Here is a 16,577-nt window from a genome sequence, read left to right on the forward strand (position 1 = left end):
TCCTTTCAGGCCAAGCAGAAGGATGGGCGCGATCAGAGCGAGGCGTCGGCCGTGGCTTCTCCCGGGGCAGAGGAGGAGGCTTTTTCCTGGCCGGGGCCCAAGACGCTTCACCTGCGCCGAACCTCCCAGGGCTTCGGCTTCACACTGCGACACTTCATCGTTTACCCGCCCGAGTCTGCCGTCCACAACTCTCTGAAGGTGACAGAACGTCATCTCTTACCCCTCTGTTGACACTATGACCTAAATATAACAAACCAAAACCTACTTTACATCGCCTAATGCAATTTAGAGCCGACTAATTGTTTTAAAATAAGCAAGAAATTCTGACGTTGATGTAAGAAAACATACTCACATTTCCAAAGTAAATAAACTTTTGTTGAATTAAGTGATGTAAGCCTCAGGCCCGCAGGAGGATCTGACCTAATATAAGACACTGTTGTAAAAAGCTTTGCTAAAAGAGACTAGAAACACATGGAGTGATCTTACACCACAGGCAGTTTTAAGCAAATAAAACTTGATATTTATCTATATATATATATATGTATATATATATATATATATATAGTTTAAGGACAAATTGATTTTTTTCTTTTACCAAAGCAGTAATTGTACAATACGCATTTGATTGGACAAAGTACATCAGTGTTGTATACTCTTAAAATGGACTCTAGGACCCATTTCAACAAAATTAAAAAGTGTGAGATTTTATTGCAACTTTTGTTCTGGAATTTCGACTGAATCAGGGCTTTTCTCTAAATACCAGTCACTTTATTGGCTCTTGTCCTCTGTTCTAACTCTGGCCTCGCTGTCAAGGGCCTGGAAATTATAACTACTGGTCAGTGTTCCAGATTTGAATCATACAATGTGACTTTATTTAGCTTTTTAGTGTATACAATGATTAGAAAACACCTGATTTGTGTCACACAAGGGGGAAAACATAATCAGAATCGGGATTTTCAGCTGCTGTTTGGACACAGCTGTAGACAAACCCATCAGTACTTGCGATATGTCCCAGTTCCACACTACTTACTAATTGCACACGATATGTACTATTTATCATGTTTATCATGTTTTTGCTGTTCTGAGATCCACCACTCCTCACATCCAGCTGTGAGGAGCTCCTCCATTTCCCTAGTGGGAGAAGGTGTTTGTTCCCATTTCAAATGTCTTTTTTTAATGATATCCTCAATGTTAGTTAACACAGAAACAAGTAATGACTATATAGGTTAATGTTATGGCCACCACTTTTAATTATTTCAACTTGGTTTCTTAGAAATAAAATGTTGTCAGTCCGGTTGGATGGCCCCCCCGTTGTTGCAATGGGTAAGAAGCCATTTTAAGGTGCGAATTAGAGCTGTAGCAAACTCAAAATGCTTCATCATAAAACATGGTGCCACAGTTGCTGAATTCATCCAAAATTGACCTAGAATTTAAAAATGAAGCTACTAAAGCAGATTTTGTTTGCATACCGATGCCTTTGATACTTAATTTTGTCACTTTACAAGTGTGTACACACGTCATACTGAACCCTGCTTGGAATCAGTATGCAGTATAGAATTGGGATACAACTTAGGCATTGCACTTGGAAATCAACATTTAATCAACATTTAAAAGATGTTAAAGTCGCAACATTTCATTTTTTTAATTGTGGCCACACTGCGCCAGACTGAAGAACAGTACAATATCCCACTTGAACTGTTATATTATTAATGCACGTTGTGTCAGTAATGTTAGCAAGGGGGTTTTCAGAGCCTCCCTGACTTGAATCATCCCACCTGGGAAGTCTGCCAGCTGTCCTCTGGATAACATCCGTACCAATCTGCCCTTTGGTATTAATCCTGACGTTACAGCACTTCCGGCTCCTAATGGGCACAGACGAACACACTAGGGGCTTTGGGTCAATACGACGGGGCTTCTTTGATGGTAGAACGTGAGGGTTTCGAGTCAGCATCCTCAAAGCTTATCGTGGCCTCCTGACTACTATATTTTTGTTAGTGATAATTCAGGATAAATTTGGTTTACTTTTCTCTGAAGTGTATTTTGACAACCTTTTCAGTTTGCACTGAGAGGATTTCCTACATGTTAGCATAGTGCATTCTCGTTTATAGCTTTTGGCTTCTGTTCTGCATGTTGAAAGAGAAACTGTGGCACGATTAGGATTTTCTGATATTTGTGTAACCGAAAAGATAGGCAGTTTCTCCCAGAGGCCTTCTTGGATAACACAATGTTGTTTCGGCCACTTTTAAATCCAACCTGGACCACTATGTGGTTCGTGATCTTGCTGTAACTTAATAAAAGGACATGAAGGTTTTGTGGACTTGAATTGAACTTACATTATAGCAAGGTTGTTGCTGGAAATCTCTTATCCAGCAGTCTAAGGTGCATACAGCAAAAATATATTTAGTCTATTGTCATAGAGGAGAGAAGAAACCAGAAAATATTCACATTTAAGAAGCTGAAATCAGAGATTTTTGTAATTTATTTTTTATTTAATAGTTGACAATTAGACGATTAATCTTTGCAGTTATAATATATAGAAAACTAAAACAAGCTGTTGCAAGGCAAATTTTGTCTGACTTTTAGCTGACTGTCTTGAGTCATAAGACGTGATTCTGGGAAATATTCAAACTGAAGCTTTACATTTCAATCCATCAGGTCACACTCACTTTACACCCTGACCAGTTCTCCCATTATGTAACCCAAACTGACAACAACAACAAAAATCCTCATCCTTGTGTACATTCATCACATGTAATTGTAATTACTTTCAGAGTCTTGGATTGGAGCACTTGATTAATCGCAGTTTGAGGATATTGGGGTTAGCTTGAAGAGGGTCAGGCCGTCTTAAGGAAAGCCTTGGGAGAGCTGGGAGTCTTTAAGGATACACGGAGAACATATGTGTCACTGAGGGGAGGTGGATTAAAGCAGGAGTGTGTGGATTTTTAGCCGGGACTCAGAGGGAAATTAAGGTTTTATGTGTTGAGCAAATAAAAAAAAAAAAAAAAACTCAAACATAAGTCCTGTCCCCTCTTGTGTCCTTGGAAGCTTCTGTAAGATTACAACACACACAGCGGGAGTGTGACGCCATTACTCCACTATAACTTTACATCTATAACTGTGGTGCATCAATCTGTGAATATACTGTGGTGATGCCAAAAATGAATGAAGAAGTATTTAAAAAAAAAAAGGCATACTCTTAAATGAAATGAAATCACAAATCATTTACTTTCTGTTTTTCTCGTCCAGGATGAAGAAAATGGCAGCCGAGGTAAGTGTAAAATAACTGAAAACCTTGATCTGTTTTCTTTTTTTAAAATCCCTGCAGGCATTAGCGATGTGTTCTGGGACCTCAGGTGTTGAGAAAACAATGGCACAGAATCCATTTACTCTCAGTTACTCTTCAGTAACTCCCCAGAATAGGGATCAAATTAGGATTGACAGTCCATTACACTAATGTATTCTCACTCTTTATAGATTGAAACATTTCATTAGCTTTGGCAATTCAGTCCCATTAATAGCTTTTTATTAATGCAGTGATTTGACCCGGGAATGGTACTGAAGCCAGTGTAAACAGCATATCACAGGAGAAGCTTCTCAGGCTGTCAGGCAGACAGGCGATGTCGTGCTGCACTCTGGGTGTTTTAAAGCTTTGCTCTTCAGAGTGGCACTCAGAGCTTTGCTGTTAGATTGGCAAGGCCTCGGCATTCCTCAGAGCATCCAGCTCCTCGTTCCAGTCCCTCAGTATTCTGCTCACGTCTGCATGAATGCAGGAGGACTGCTCTGCCGTGCTTCTTCTGAAGTCTTTTTCAAACAGCCCTGCATCTCATCTCTGTGTGGCGTATAGAAACACAAAGCACGTGTACATGGGCTCCCATAAACATAACACCAAGAGACTGAACAGCAACAGTTTGGTCTTAAAGAAATAATCCATTGCATTTTTGTTTAAATAAATATCCCATTTTTTGGGGGAAAAAAAGGGATGTTTCCTTTACCCCAGGCCAGTTCGCGTAAGCTTATGTATTTTCTCATCCAAGCTCAGGATAGATCTTTCTTTTAAAAAACAAATTGATACCTTTCTGGCAGAAGCAGCAGTGTTTTTGGCTGTAATGAATGTGGGGGGGGGAATGAAGGGAGAAGATTGTCATCATTAGCTGTTTGTTTGGCTAGTAATGAAGCCAAAGCTCTACCAGGTGTGATTCAGGGAATTGTTATGGCATGAGTGGACGGTGAAAGTAAAGAATCCAGGGTTAGAGGAGGGTGAACGCAGCGCTTTGTGATAATTCTGACTCTTAAATGCCTCTCAACGGGAAATTGAGAGATTCCTGTAAGTGTCCCTCATCATCCCTCTTGGCCCGTGGTGTCACATTCCTCACACTACCCCTTTCCCCACCCTTTTTAACCCCTCCATGTCCACCCGCCTCATTCAACACAGGCCTCAGAACATTGAACAACTCGCACACGGGGGCCCTGCTGTGGCAAGAGGAAACCCTACAGGGAATTTGTGTGGCTACACATTCTTGAACTTGAATTCCTTTTTGTGACTCTACCTGAAAGAAGTTATGTAAAACCCATGTGTGATTGTGTGTGTGCCCATGTTATAAAGTAGTATGTGGTAAGTGCAAGAGAACCATTCACCGCAAAGCTCAATAGAGATGGTGAAGAATGATCCTGGCCTGGAGAGAGCCCCCCCCCCCCCGCTGCCACAGGAAGTCACTTGGCTTGCTTCCAGCCTCTCATAAATCCTTCTTTGCCTGTCAGCAGGCTCAGAGACCCAGCAGTGGTGATGATACTGGCAGGTAGTAGGGCCCATAGCTTATAGCAACAAGGGCAGCAATATTAATCAAGCGTTAACACTTATAATAGTAATACATGTTGTAACATGGTCGCTGTCCAGTGAAAACTGTGCATCTCCAAATCTGGTGATTTTTCAGGTATCCTGAATTATTGGAGTGTTCCATTAAGGTTTGATAATGATGGTCTTAAACTAAAAGAAAACATTTAAAAAATAATTTATTAATCGGAAAAATGCATCGCTAAGAAGCTGAAAACAGGATAGCTCAGGGTTTATTTTTGATGTTTTCACAGGACAGTAATGTCCAAAGTTTTTTATGATAACCGGGACTTAGCTTCTGAACACAGACCTGGATCTAAGATCTTGCTCCGAGATAAAGACAGATCTAACAAAATCCTGTCCATCTTGTGTGCCTTTTTATGACTGCAGCCAGCTGCCGTTAGACCAGATTTACCCTTTGAATTATAGTTTTTCTCTCGATCACTAGCTCTCTCCGTCTACATGTTGAAGTGTCCAAACTGCTCCTGATTGCATGTTGTGTCCAGATGTAATGTGGCATCGCTTCTGCACAACACTCCCAATCTCATTCTGTCTCTCCTTCTTTGTGATCATGCCTGCTTTTAAAACTTAGACTCAGTTGCCAATGCAGTCTTGCAAGAAATACCTTCATGAAAGTGATATAATAGAATATTAGAAACATCTAATAATAATAATAATAATACATTTTATTTAAAGGCGCCTTTCTCGGCACTCAAGGACACCGTACAGGGATACATAAGACATTTAAAAACAGCAAAAAATGAGAATACAACAACAATAACAACAACAACAGAAAGAGGCAGAGCAATTGACATCAAGTGGAATAGGCTGTTTTAGACAGATGTGTTTTGAGTTGCAATTTGAAATGGGGGAATGAATCGATGTTTCTAAGTTGGGGTGGTAATGAATTCCAGAGACGGGGAGCAGAAGTATCCGCGGGAATTAAAATAAAATCTGATTTGAAATGGCTTTTAAATTCCGAACATTTAGCTTTAGTGTCATTTGTCATTGATGCCTACAAATAGTTATTGTTGCTATGTGATCACAGCAAACAGCATGCGCTCCCAAAACACATCCAGTAATCACACACAGACCCAGACAAACAATACATCCCATGTGTTTAGTTCTTTTAACGTTTAAAAAAAATAAAATAAAAAAAATTGCATTCTGCAGCTTTCTCCGGTTTTCTGTACCAGAGTCAGGTCTGTGATGTTTGCTGCAGCCTCCCGGCCTCCCCAGCGCTCCGCAGTGCAGTTTATTTGCTTGACTCTGGGCCAGTGTGTGATGAGACTGTTGGTGTTTGGAGAGAGAGTGGGGTTGGAGAGGGGGGGGCTGACCGCATGTTGACTAGCTGGGTGTTTCTGCTGGAAACATTTCAAACCTCCAGAAAACACACACACACACACACACACACAGAAAGACACCCCCCACACACACACCGACATAGACACACAGAGATAGCAAACGTAAACATTGATATACAGTGTGTAGGTGCATAGTGCAAACACGGAAACGGAGTGTGTGTGTGTGTGTGTGTGTGTCAAGTATGGATCTGTTTATTTCCTTTCGCAGTGGTTGTCTACATACCAAATCTTCCTCTCTATCTGACTTCCTCTCTTCTTCCCCCCCTACTCTGTCTCTGTCTTTCCTGTATCTCTTTCTCTTCAGCTGTGTATTTTAGCAAGTTGTTGAAGGGTAAAATCCAAATGAGGCGTTCTGCGCTATGCTTATGAAGCTGTGGTACCTCAGCAGCATAAAAGAAATGTCTCCTCATCTGTTCAAATATTTGTTTTTCATTCAACATGTAACACCTTTCTCTGCAGAAACCAGCTCAGCTTTATTTCCCTTTTTATTTTTTTGGGTCCGATTTTGGTTCGTTTTCCTAAAGTCTGCAGAGGGAACATAATGCAGGACAAGCAAACAGAATTCCCTAGTATTCCCCAGTGGGCTTTATAATGCCCCACCTTCTTTAACAAAGCGGTGTCCAAAGTTTTGTCATTCTCTGCTTTTCTCCTTCTCTCTGCTTCTAAGTCTACCCTCTAACCTCCCTATCTTTCTTTATCTTTCTATTCCTTTCGGTATCTGTTTACTTACTGCCCTTAATGACTTTTCCAGTTTCAGTTTGTTACCTTACACTGAACTCCCCAAATGTAGGTTAATTTATGAGCTTGTTTTCTCTAATTTATCCATAGCTACAAATAGATCTCCCGACCAGCTATACAGTATATCTTAAATGTGAGTCATTGTAAAGCTGACAACTTGCTTCTTTGAGAAGTTGTTTAGCATTAATTAATTAATTATTAATTAATTAAAAGCTTTTTTAGGTAAATATCCAAATGCAATTGACAGTTGACCGTCCACCCAACAGTTGCTGTTGCTACGCCTGTTGCTAAGCTTTTTGTTCACCCATATGCAGTTTACAGTGGAAGATTTACCACTCAAAATGTATAGTCATTTTTTTAATTTGGTTGTTATTTTTAGACAGAGCTAGACACAAGCAGGCTTTTCATTTCTAGTTGGCAAATATCAATTTTGCTGTATCAGAATTGCATCCTCACCAGTTGAACCAGTCGATATAGAAAACAGCATTGTAGTGCAGTGTAGAGTTAGTTACAGTAGTTTTTGTATTATAAGTAGAATAAGGAAAAATGCAAGCTCAAATGATTTCATTCTGATTTTGGCTGCTTGGCTTACTTGTTCGTATTTTCAGTATGATTTCAGTTTTAATGATTATAATGGAAAAGGCTTTCAGGATGAGGACTAGCCGATGTGTTGAGCAAACGTAATGCTAACTTAGGTAACAGTGGCTGGGGTTGATGGAGGGTAACATGGTCAAATCCTATAATAACCCTAGCCTAAACTCTAATAAAGTAGTGGGGATTACGTACAGAGGGAATGTGCTGTTGTGAACCAAGGCTTTTTAACCTGTAACTCCACAAACTAATGTAGTCAGCACTACTGTACATTAGGTAGTAAACATATTAGCTGAACATGCTAACGGTACAACTGACATTAGAGCAAATAAACCCAGTTTAATCCATTCCTTTTAATTTTTGCTTTTGTGCTTTTGCTTTTGGAAAGGTTAGAAAAAACAGACGCCACCCTCCACATTCATGGCCAGCTGGCTCATTTCACACATTTCAGACAGTATTTTAGGCTAAAATCACCCCATCTGTTTCCAGATGTTTGTCACTTCTTCCCTGTCAGTTGAACTTAAACTTCCTTGATGGATAGTTTGGCTTATTTTACAGAAAGAAAACAAAACACTGAATCAACATTTTTTTTGCTGTGTGGTCAATACATATCCTCTTTCCCCTGGGTGGATTTTAGTGTTTGGACTTCCTAGAAAAAAAAAGTGATGGAAAGTACTGCACCACCTTCCTGTCTGTCCAGGTGTGTGTCTGTGTGTTTGTGTGTGAATCTGTGTTATGTAGCAGTGCTGTCAGGAATGTTACATTTGACTTAGTTTGAAATGATCTCAGCCCTCCAGTGATTTAGCCCTGCTGGGTATCATCACAGATATATTGGTAGTGGTGTGTATATAGTAGCCAATAAGTCATTGATAGTTGATATCATTTATAGTTTATGGTGTGTTATAGTAAGACATTTAAAATACAGAAATTCCAAAGTTAAGTTTGAGGTCATTTAGAAACCGTTTGACAAAAAAGTTGTAACTTAAGTTCCACTTACCAGCTTTTTCCAGAGCTTTCAACCACATCTCTTCCTCAGCTGATGAAGTTTGCTCAGTTGTCATGGAGAAAGCTAAGTTTTATTTTATTTTTTTTAAGATAATTTTTTGGGCCATTTTTATTCGACAGGACAGCTGAAGACATGCACGAATGATGTCTTTGGCATCAAATACGAAGGGAAGTTACATACTTGGGCCATGTGATGACAACTAAGCTTTCTCCGTGTAAACTGAGATAACATTTGGAAATACAGGAAAAAGCTAATAAGTGGACCTTAAGTTTTTTTGTCAAGTTGCCGTTTGCAAGGTCAATAATGACCTTTTCATGCTCAGTTTATCTTGCTGGGAACTATTTAATAAGCAAATGTATTGATTGATTCTCATCAAAATTGTTTGTTTATATTATGTATTTATGTTTAAAAAAACAAGTACAAGTATAGGCCGATGAATTGTTATCAGATTTAAATACTGGGCCTCAAAATTACACATAGTGTGGTTATATTCCTCATTTTCTTTGTGTAACTACTATTTAGAAACGTGCTATTTAACTAAAGTTGACGTACTTGGTTACTGCCATGTAAGGACAAACTGCTGACTTGACAGTGTCTGTGATGACCGAGGTTTTAAGGCGTATTGACATGTCCTCCCTCAGTGTGTGCTGAGGTTTCTGACAGAGCTGTGGCTGTTTACAAAGTGCAGCGATTAGTGAACTGAGACCTGTCCATCTGAGACTGGCACCTACAAGTCGTTTTGCCATCTGACAAAGTCTGTTGACACAGTTTGTAAGGATGTAGGTTTATGACGTATTTTAGGGGTCAGAAGAGGGTTACGCAGGTGTTTTAGCGGAGTTTAAGCTTTCAAAGTAGAGTTGTGTTTGGACTAGTTTGTGTGTGAACTGCACAGTGTTTCTTCATGGGAATGGGAGAAAGAAAGGCAGAATTACAGTATTTATTTTCACGATGGCTTCATCTGCTGTCTTAAAGCCATTCAGTTTCTTTGAGCAGGAGTTTGACAAGGAAACACGCTGTTCTTTTGAAGGGAGCTGGGGTTTATGGATTTATGTTAAGTGTACTTGTGCTTTGACCTTCCCTACACTATGGGGGATACGCTATGACAGGATTGAGTGCCTCCCATTTTCATATTTTTCTGCTGGAAGAGACCCGACGCAGATAGCCATCTGAACACATACACGGTCCCCCTCCTCCTGTTTACTGTTTGAAGTGTTTGGGAAGAAGTTGAAGAAAAACCACCTCTTCCTTTCAGTGTCAGAGCGAAGAACAAGCAACACATCTGCATAGGTTTTTGCATATTTTTGTATACTCGTATTATTTGTGTGTTGTGTTTGCAAATATGAGAGTGGCACTAATGGTAAAGAGCAGCAAGTTGGAGGGAGAGGTATTACGCCAGGGTTAATGCAGTGAGCGGGCAGCGGGCCCAGCCCTCTGAAGAATAACATTATCTAACCCAAAACAACGGGGGAGCTGGCCAACACAACCGGGCCCAGCTGTGCAGCCAGGGATGACAGCCAAACCAGAGCTTGTAGATGCCAGAGAGCAGCGCTGACATCCAGCCAGTTGAATGTGCCCTGCTAGATTGGATCAGATAGGGTTTTTATAAAACTTATAGTCAGGAAAAGAAATTACATTTCTTTGCCTAATATAAATCTGAAACGTGAGTTGTGGTTCACATAGACAGATTTTTCTGCTTTCCTGTGCTTAAAATGTTTGTTTTTTTTATGTGGGAGAAGCCAACAAACAAGGTCAATGTGTTTCTTTTGTAAAGTAAAAGGTTTTCCAGAGCACCAACAGACTCCTATAAGAGTCAAATTTCAAATTCTTGAATTAGACAAAGTCGGGTCATCATTGCATTTTGGAAATTGCAGATATCCATATTGGTATTCAGATCATTTTTGATTAGTGCTGTAAAATGAAGGGATGTTTTTTTGCCGATTTTTCTAACTATTTAGATGAATGATGTATCATATTTCAAGTTAAAGTGCCAGTCAATTGCTGGTTCAAGCCTTTCAATTTGATGCTTTCCTTTGTCGTATATGATACTAAACTTAATAATATATTTTGGATTTGGTCAGATAGAACAAGATGTTTGAGAACATCACCTTGGTTTCTGGGAAACGTATGTGTTTTATGACATTTCCTAGACAAAACAGTTAGTAAATGAATTGAGAAAATGAACATCAGATAATCGATAATAGGCAAAATCATTAGTTGCAGGGTTACTTGTAACAAAAATGAGGGCTGTTTACAATTAACAACTTTAGTAAGGGTCAGTTAGAGCTTGCCAAATTAGTCCCATAGAGTCTTTTCACACGTGGTTATTCTTTTAGATGTCAAATGGGAAAGGATTTCCCAAAATACCTAACACAGGCAGAAAATACAAATACGAAATTAGTTTATTCACAGTTTACTGCACTTGCAGCTTACATAATGGTGCACTAAATGGCATTGATGTTGTAAACTTCAACCATGTGCCACCTATTGTGATTTGAGCAAAATATCTGCAATTATTTTCAATAAACTTTTAGGCCAAGTTCCGCTTCAAGCCTGCACCTGCTGACCAGAGTGTAAAATAATGTAGTGACATGTAAATTAAGCCCCTTGTCCACTAATAAAACATTGGCCCCCAAGTACCACCCAAGAGTAGCTGACGTTACTCAACTCTCATTCTGTGTTTTGGAACAGCCAAAGTAATTTTGAGGCATGCTGATGTATTTCATTAATCCACACAGTAGTTTATGCTTCAGTAAGACAGTTGGGAGCATTAAAAATATCCAGAGCTTTAGATTTCCACACGTAATCCTGGTCATCCAGCTGCGTGGTATGGAAACTTCCAGAAATCCAATTTGTGCTGCAGAGTTGGAGCTCGGTGAGATTGGCTCGGGATTGGTAATTTGCCGAGTACACGGAGAGAGGGAGGGAGAGGCAGAGGGAGCATTTGTTAACATCTGTACCTTTACTGTGGCTCATATCAGTCATGGCCCACATTGTGTCAGTGATGTTACGCATCAAAGCATCAGTGCATCAGTGCATCAATGCATCAGTGTTTTCATCGTGCTCTGTCAGGGGCTGCTATAGAGCCACTGACGTTTTTCATATATCAAGTTTATGTGATGCAATCAGACCACAGGTCACCAAGTAAGAATATGGATGAAAATACAGTTGCCCTTAACAATTGTAAGATGATTTTATGTGCTGCACTGCCTTCTACTGGATAAAAAACAAGCATGCAGCTGTTCAGTCAACATCTCAGTCAAACCTTGAGTGTTTTTAATACTTCACAGTGAATGAGCAGGTTAGGAATACAATGGTACTTTGGCTATGAGGTATCATTTTTCTTTCTGAAATATCTTTCTGGCATAGGTTTTGGTGATGATGATTAGATTGTCTTTGTAAGGTTTAAATGGGCCTGAGTGTCACTTGAAACTCACTTTGTTGATGTTGTTAATCTTAGATGTTGTCAGACAGTTAATCTCTGAATCAGAACATTAAACATCGGACATTTAAATCGTTCGCAGTAACATTTTTAGACACAGGAGGGAGGCAACGGAGTGTCCTGGCAAATGCATTCAACATCCTGTAATGCCATCATCACAGAAGGACATCAAAGGTGACATGCTTACATTACAACAGCTCGCCTCATACTGGAAACGTTGGTGCTTTTCCTTCCAACAGGAACCCAAAAACATACAGATGCAAGCCAACAACAGTCAGTATTTTAAGGAAAAGGGGCTTTCAGACTATTGTGTTACAGGTTTGGATTCCTGAACCAAGTTAAGTAAACATATGATTAAACAACTCATTACCTTTTGAAGTTGCTTCTCAGCAACACTTTGAACCAACATCTGCTCCAATCCAGCTGTTCTGGGCTCTGCTGAGCACTGATTGCATTATAATAAGGTACACTAATAAAGTCATAAATGCATGACTCTGCTACTGTGTAAATCCGAAGCAGGGCGTTCGTGAAAAGAGCATGCGTACTTAGTCAGCGCTCCCTGAGGAAAGAACAGTGGGATGCTCTGATGTTGCATTTTCTCAAAGCCTTTCGGCTCTGAGGCAGCTGAGGCCAACGGAGATTGAGGCTTATGGCTCAGGGAAGGACAATTTCGCTGTCTTAATCAGACACAAGCGTAGTCACTGTCTCTTTATTGCATGCACATGATTGCTATAAAAACACATATTATACATGCACGTATAAAGAATTTAAAGGTCATATGACATGGTGCTTTTTGAATGCTTTAGGCCTTAGTGGTCCCCTAATACTGTATCTGAAGTCTCTTTCCCGAAATTCAGCCTTTGTGCAGAATTACAGCCGCTAGAGCCAGTCGCATAGTGAGCTTTCCTTAGAAGGTGCCATTTTCTGTGTCTGTAGCTTTAAATGCTATTGAAGAGGAGAGGGGGTGGCCTTGACCATCTGCCACTTTGCTCGTTTGAAAGCCATGATGTCTCTCTCTTTCTCATGGGTGAGCCAAATTCTCTGGGCGGGCAAAGCAGAGAAAGGGGAGGTAACCTTGCTCCTCCTTCCATCTGAGCTTTCATTTTCTCAAAGGCAGAACAGGATACCCAGGGCTCGGTTTACACCTCTCGCCATTTCTAGCCACTGGGGGACCATAGGCAGGCTGGGGGAACTCATATTAATGTTAACAAATCTCATAAAGTGAAATGTTCATGCCATGGGACCTTTAAGTCTTAATTAGCTTGATGCCCTCCACTAGCTTGTCCTGTGCACATCACACAACATGGCGTGCTGTCCTCATATGAAACCAAACTCCCTTGACCTCTCCTCACTGTCCTGTTCTGCAGCTCAGGACACACGGGGCAGCAGAGTAGAGTCAATGGATAGATGTATCAAGGGACAGGATGTGATGGAAAGAGGAAGAGACACTGACACAGTGCAACTATTTTGTTTATTGATTAGTAAGTTTCAGAATGTTTCAGAGTTCCATCTTCGCACTGCTTTCCTCACAGCTGAGTAGCTGTTAACTAGGGAATGTGCGTAATTTTTGCTTAAAAAAACCTGATTGATTCATTTGTTCAGCTCCATTAACAGCTAAGCTGTTTTTATATATATATATATATATATATATATATATATATATATATATATATATATATATATATATATATATATATATATATATATATAAAAAACATACATTCAACTTCACATTTTTGCCAAGAAGTAACCTGTTTATTTTACTTTACAACAAGTTAATCCTTCACATTTGTATTGTTTGGGCGAGTGAGAAAAATCTGTGTCAATTTCTATTCATAACACAGGTCGAAAAACTGTAGAAAACGTGCACTGATGCCACAATGTTGCTGCAGTTGAATTTCCATTTCCATGCGTTGTGGACTAGTTCTGATTCTGTTGCTGCATCTCTTCCTCACTGTGTGACCAATCGCCTCGGTGCATGTGCTCTCTTGTTGCCAGGGAGACAGCGGAACCGTCTGGAGCCAATGGACACCATTTTCGTCAAGCAAGTGAAGGAGGGAGGCCCTGCCCACGGAGCTGGACTCTGTACAGGTACACACACACACACACACACACACACACACACACACACACACACACACACACACTATGGAGATCATTGCACTGCTTCTGATAACCGGCTGATCTTATGATTAACCCTCAAAGTGCCGCTTGATGCCAAGATTTCTTCACGTTTGTACTGTAGGTAATTCCACTTCCTTGTAACCTGCCAGGCAAAACAGATACAAGTTACAAAATAACAGATGGCGCCTTCGTGGGAGGTTGAACAAAGTGTAATATGCACACTGTTATTCCAGCCTTCTCTTGATTCTGTTTTTTCTACATCTCCCACTTTGTTTCGTCTCATATTGATTCGTGAATCACTTCAGCAAGGATAAGAAAAATGCTTGAACAAACTCCCTTCTGGTGAAAAAGTGATTCAGCTCCCTTAAATGTAGGTGACAGTGGAGCTCTGTCAGTGTTATTGCCAGATTAGCACTCTGTATTACAGGAAATGTTAAGTGGCCTGGACAAGCCCTCTAAACTGTCTGCTTTTATCGGTTCACTCTCCTCTCCTGGGATACGGAGTGCAGTGTTTTCCCACAATTATCTAGTTTCTCATCTCGCCTCTCTTCCTATAGGATGGCCATCTTCAGAAAACTTGAATGGACATAGATCCTTACACAGGGGCCTTCAAAAACAAGTATTGATATTTCCTTTTGATCTAAACACAGATGTGTGTTTGTGCTGGAAAGAACTATTCCAGAGTGGTTACCTTGGTCAATAACCATATTGACCGGTTTCCAGATCATTTTTTTCTGAGTGCAGAGGCAAAGTATATTTGTCATGTTGCAGTTAGCAGTAAAGAGCAGGTTTTACATTTATTTCTACATCTCTAATTCTATCCAGGGGACCGGATAGTGAAGGTGAATGGAGAGAGCATCATTGGGAAAACATACTCGCAAGTCATAGCCTTGATCCAGAACAGGTAAGATATATGCCATTCCAAATAATAAATAAAAGAGCCTGGCTGACTCAGACCCAGATGCCCGAGATGACATCTAATCCCTTCACTGCCAACACTCCCCTGCATGTTTGTGGATTAACAACACAGAAAATGAGACGGGGTGATTGTGAAACTTTCTAGGAAAAACACATTTCACTTTTCAAGAGAAAATAGCTTCCTTATCACTGACACCCACATGTGTACCATTCATTCACACATCATTAAACACAGCTATTAAAGCTTAGATTTTACAAATTAAACTTATTCTCTTGAGAAGTGCCATGACTTTTAACTGTGTGAGCCCTGTGTTAAAAGTGTCTCTCTCTCTCTCTCTCTCTCTCTCTCTCTCTCTCTCTCTCTTTTTCTCTCACGTTCACTCTTATTATCTCTGGTCCTGCACACCCTTGCCTCTATCAGTGATGCCTCACTCGAACTCTGTGTGATGCCAAAAGATGAGGACATTTTGCAGCTGGTAAGCATTCATTCATCAGTAAATATCATGCTCGAAAATGCTCTTTTTGTTTGGTTTATAAAAACCATGCATAAAAGATTTGTGTTCATGTGCAGTTTTTCATATCAGACAAGTGGCCTTTTTTGAACGTGGTTTTATTCAACTGTTATTTATCAAGTTTAGTCTAGTTGGAATTAAAATTTATTTTTCAACCTGGCCACGAAGGGCTTATCTGGGCTATATTTTGTTAATTTAACCTGTATGTGCATGGAAAATTAAAATACTAAATCTCCATGAAAATCCATTTGTCCATCCACCCAGTAAGACTGTAATGTGTCTTTCACTATAGCACAGGTTGTCAGATATGGCAGGGCTTGACATTAACTTTTTGAGGCACTTGTCCTTCGGACAAATACATTTACGTTTCACTTGTCCATGCATAAAAGTCACTTGTCCGGGTAAAGATTAATCATTTTATAAAAAAAAAATTGTGTTTTGCTAATGCAGAATTTGAACAAACCGTTGAAAGCATCCAAACACTATCGACATTAATAAAATTCAGTTGAAACAGTAGAAACAAACGTGCCCCAACAATAGATTTCCCCTTCAACAAGAAAAAAGGATCTCCAGACTCCATAATACAAAGTAATATGTTGCACACTGGTGTGTTCAAGTTAATATATTGAGATTCTAAGTCAGTATTTTAAAGTTTGTCATTACTTTCAGATTCCTAGTCAATATTCTAAGTTACTTAGTCAATATATTAAGATACTAAGTCAATATTTTGAGATAAATCAATATATTGAGATACTGAACAATATAGTGAGATATTAAGTCAATATTGAGATACTAAGTCAATATTTTGAGATAAATTAATATATTGAGATACTAAGCCAATATATTGAGATTCTAAGTCAATATTTGACATTTTCTCATTACTTTGAGATTCTTAGTTTATATTCTGAGATACTAAGTCAATATTTTGACCAGAGGTAGTGGTGACTTGAACTTATACTATATCTAAAATAATTTTGTAGACATATCAATGGATTTTGCCACTAAATGTTGGTATTAACTTTTTTTATACAATTTCACAAATTTTTACCCGGCA

The 16,577-nt window shown here is 39.6% G+C and overlaps 1 protein-coding gene across 2 annotated transcripts in view; it reads left to right on the forward strand.

Moving 5' to 3' along the window:
* The window catches only part of arhgap21a (Rho GTPase activating protein 21a), a 91,704-nt gene that overhangs the window by 51,175 nt on the left and 23,952 nt on the right, over positions 1-16,577 (forward strand). For both annotated transcript variants that reach the window (XM_028569026.1, XM_028569025.1), the window contains 5 exons: positions 10-198; positions 3,247-3,268; positions 13,968-14,060; positions 14,919-14,997; positions 15,433-15,487. In XM_028569026.1, coding sequence (XP_028424827.1) covers positions 10-198; positions 3,247-3,268; positions 13,968-14,060; positions 14,919-14,997; positions 15,433-15,487 — 438 coding nt within the window. The remainder of the gene's footprint in view (positions 1-9; positions 199-3,246; positions 3,269-13,967; positions 14,061-14,918; positions 14,998-15,432; positions 15,488-16,577) is intronic.

This window comes from Perca flavescens, chromosome 22, assembly GCF_004354835.1.
Source record: "Perca flavescens isolate YP-PL-M2 chromosome 22, PFLA_1.0, whole genome shotgun sequence".
NCBI classification, from domain to species: domain Eukaryota; kingdom Metazoa; phylum Chordata; class Actinopteri; order Perciformes; family Percidae; genus Perca; species Perca flavescens.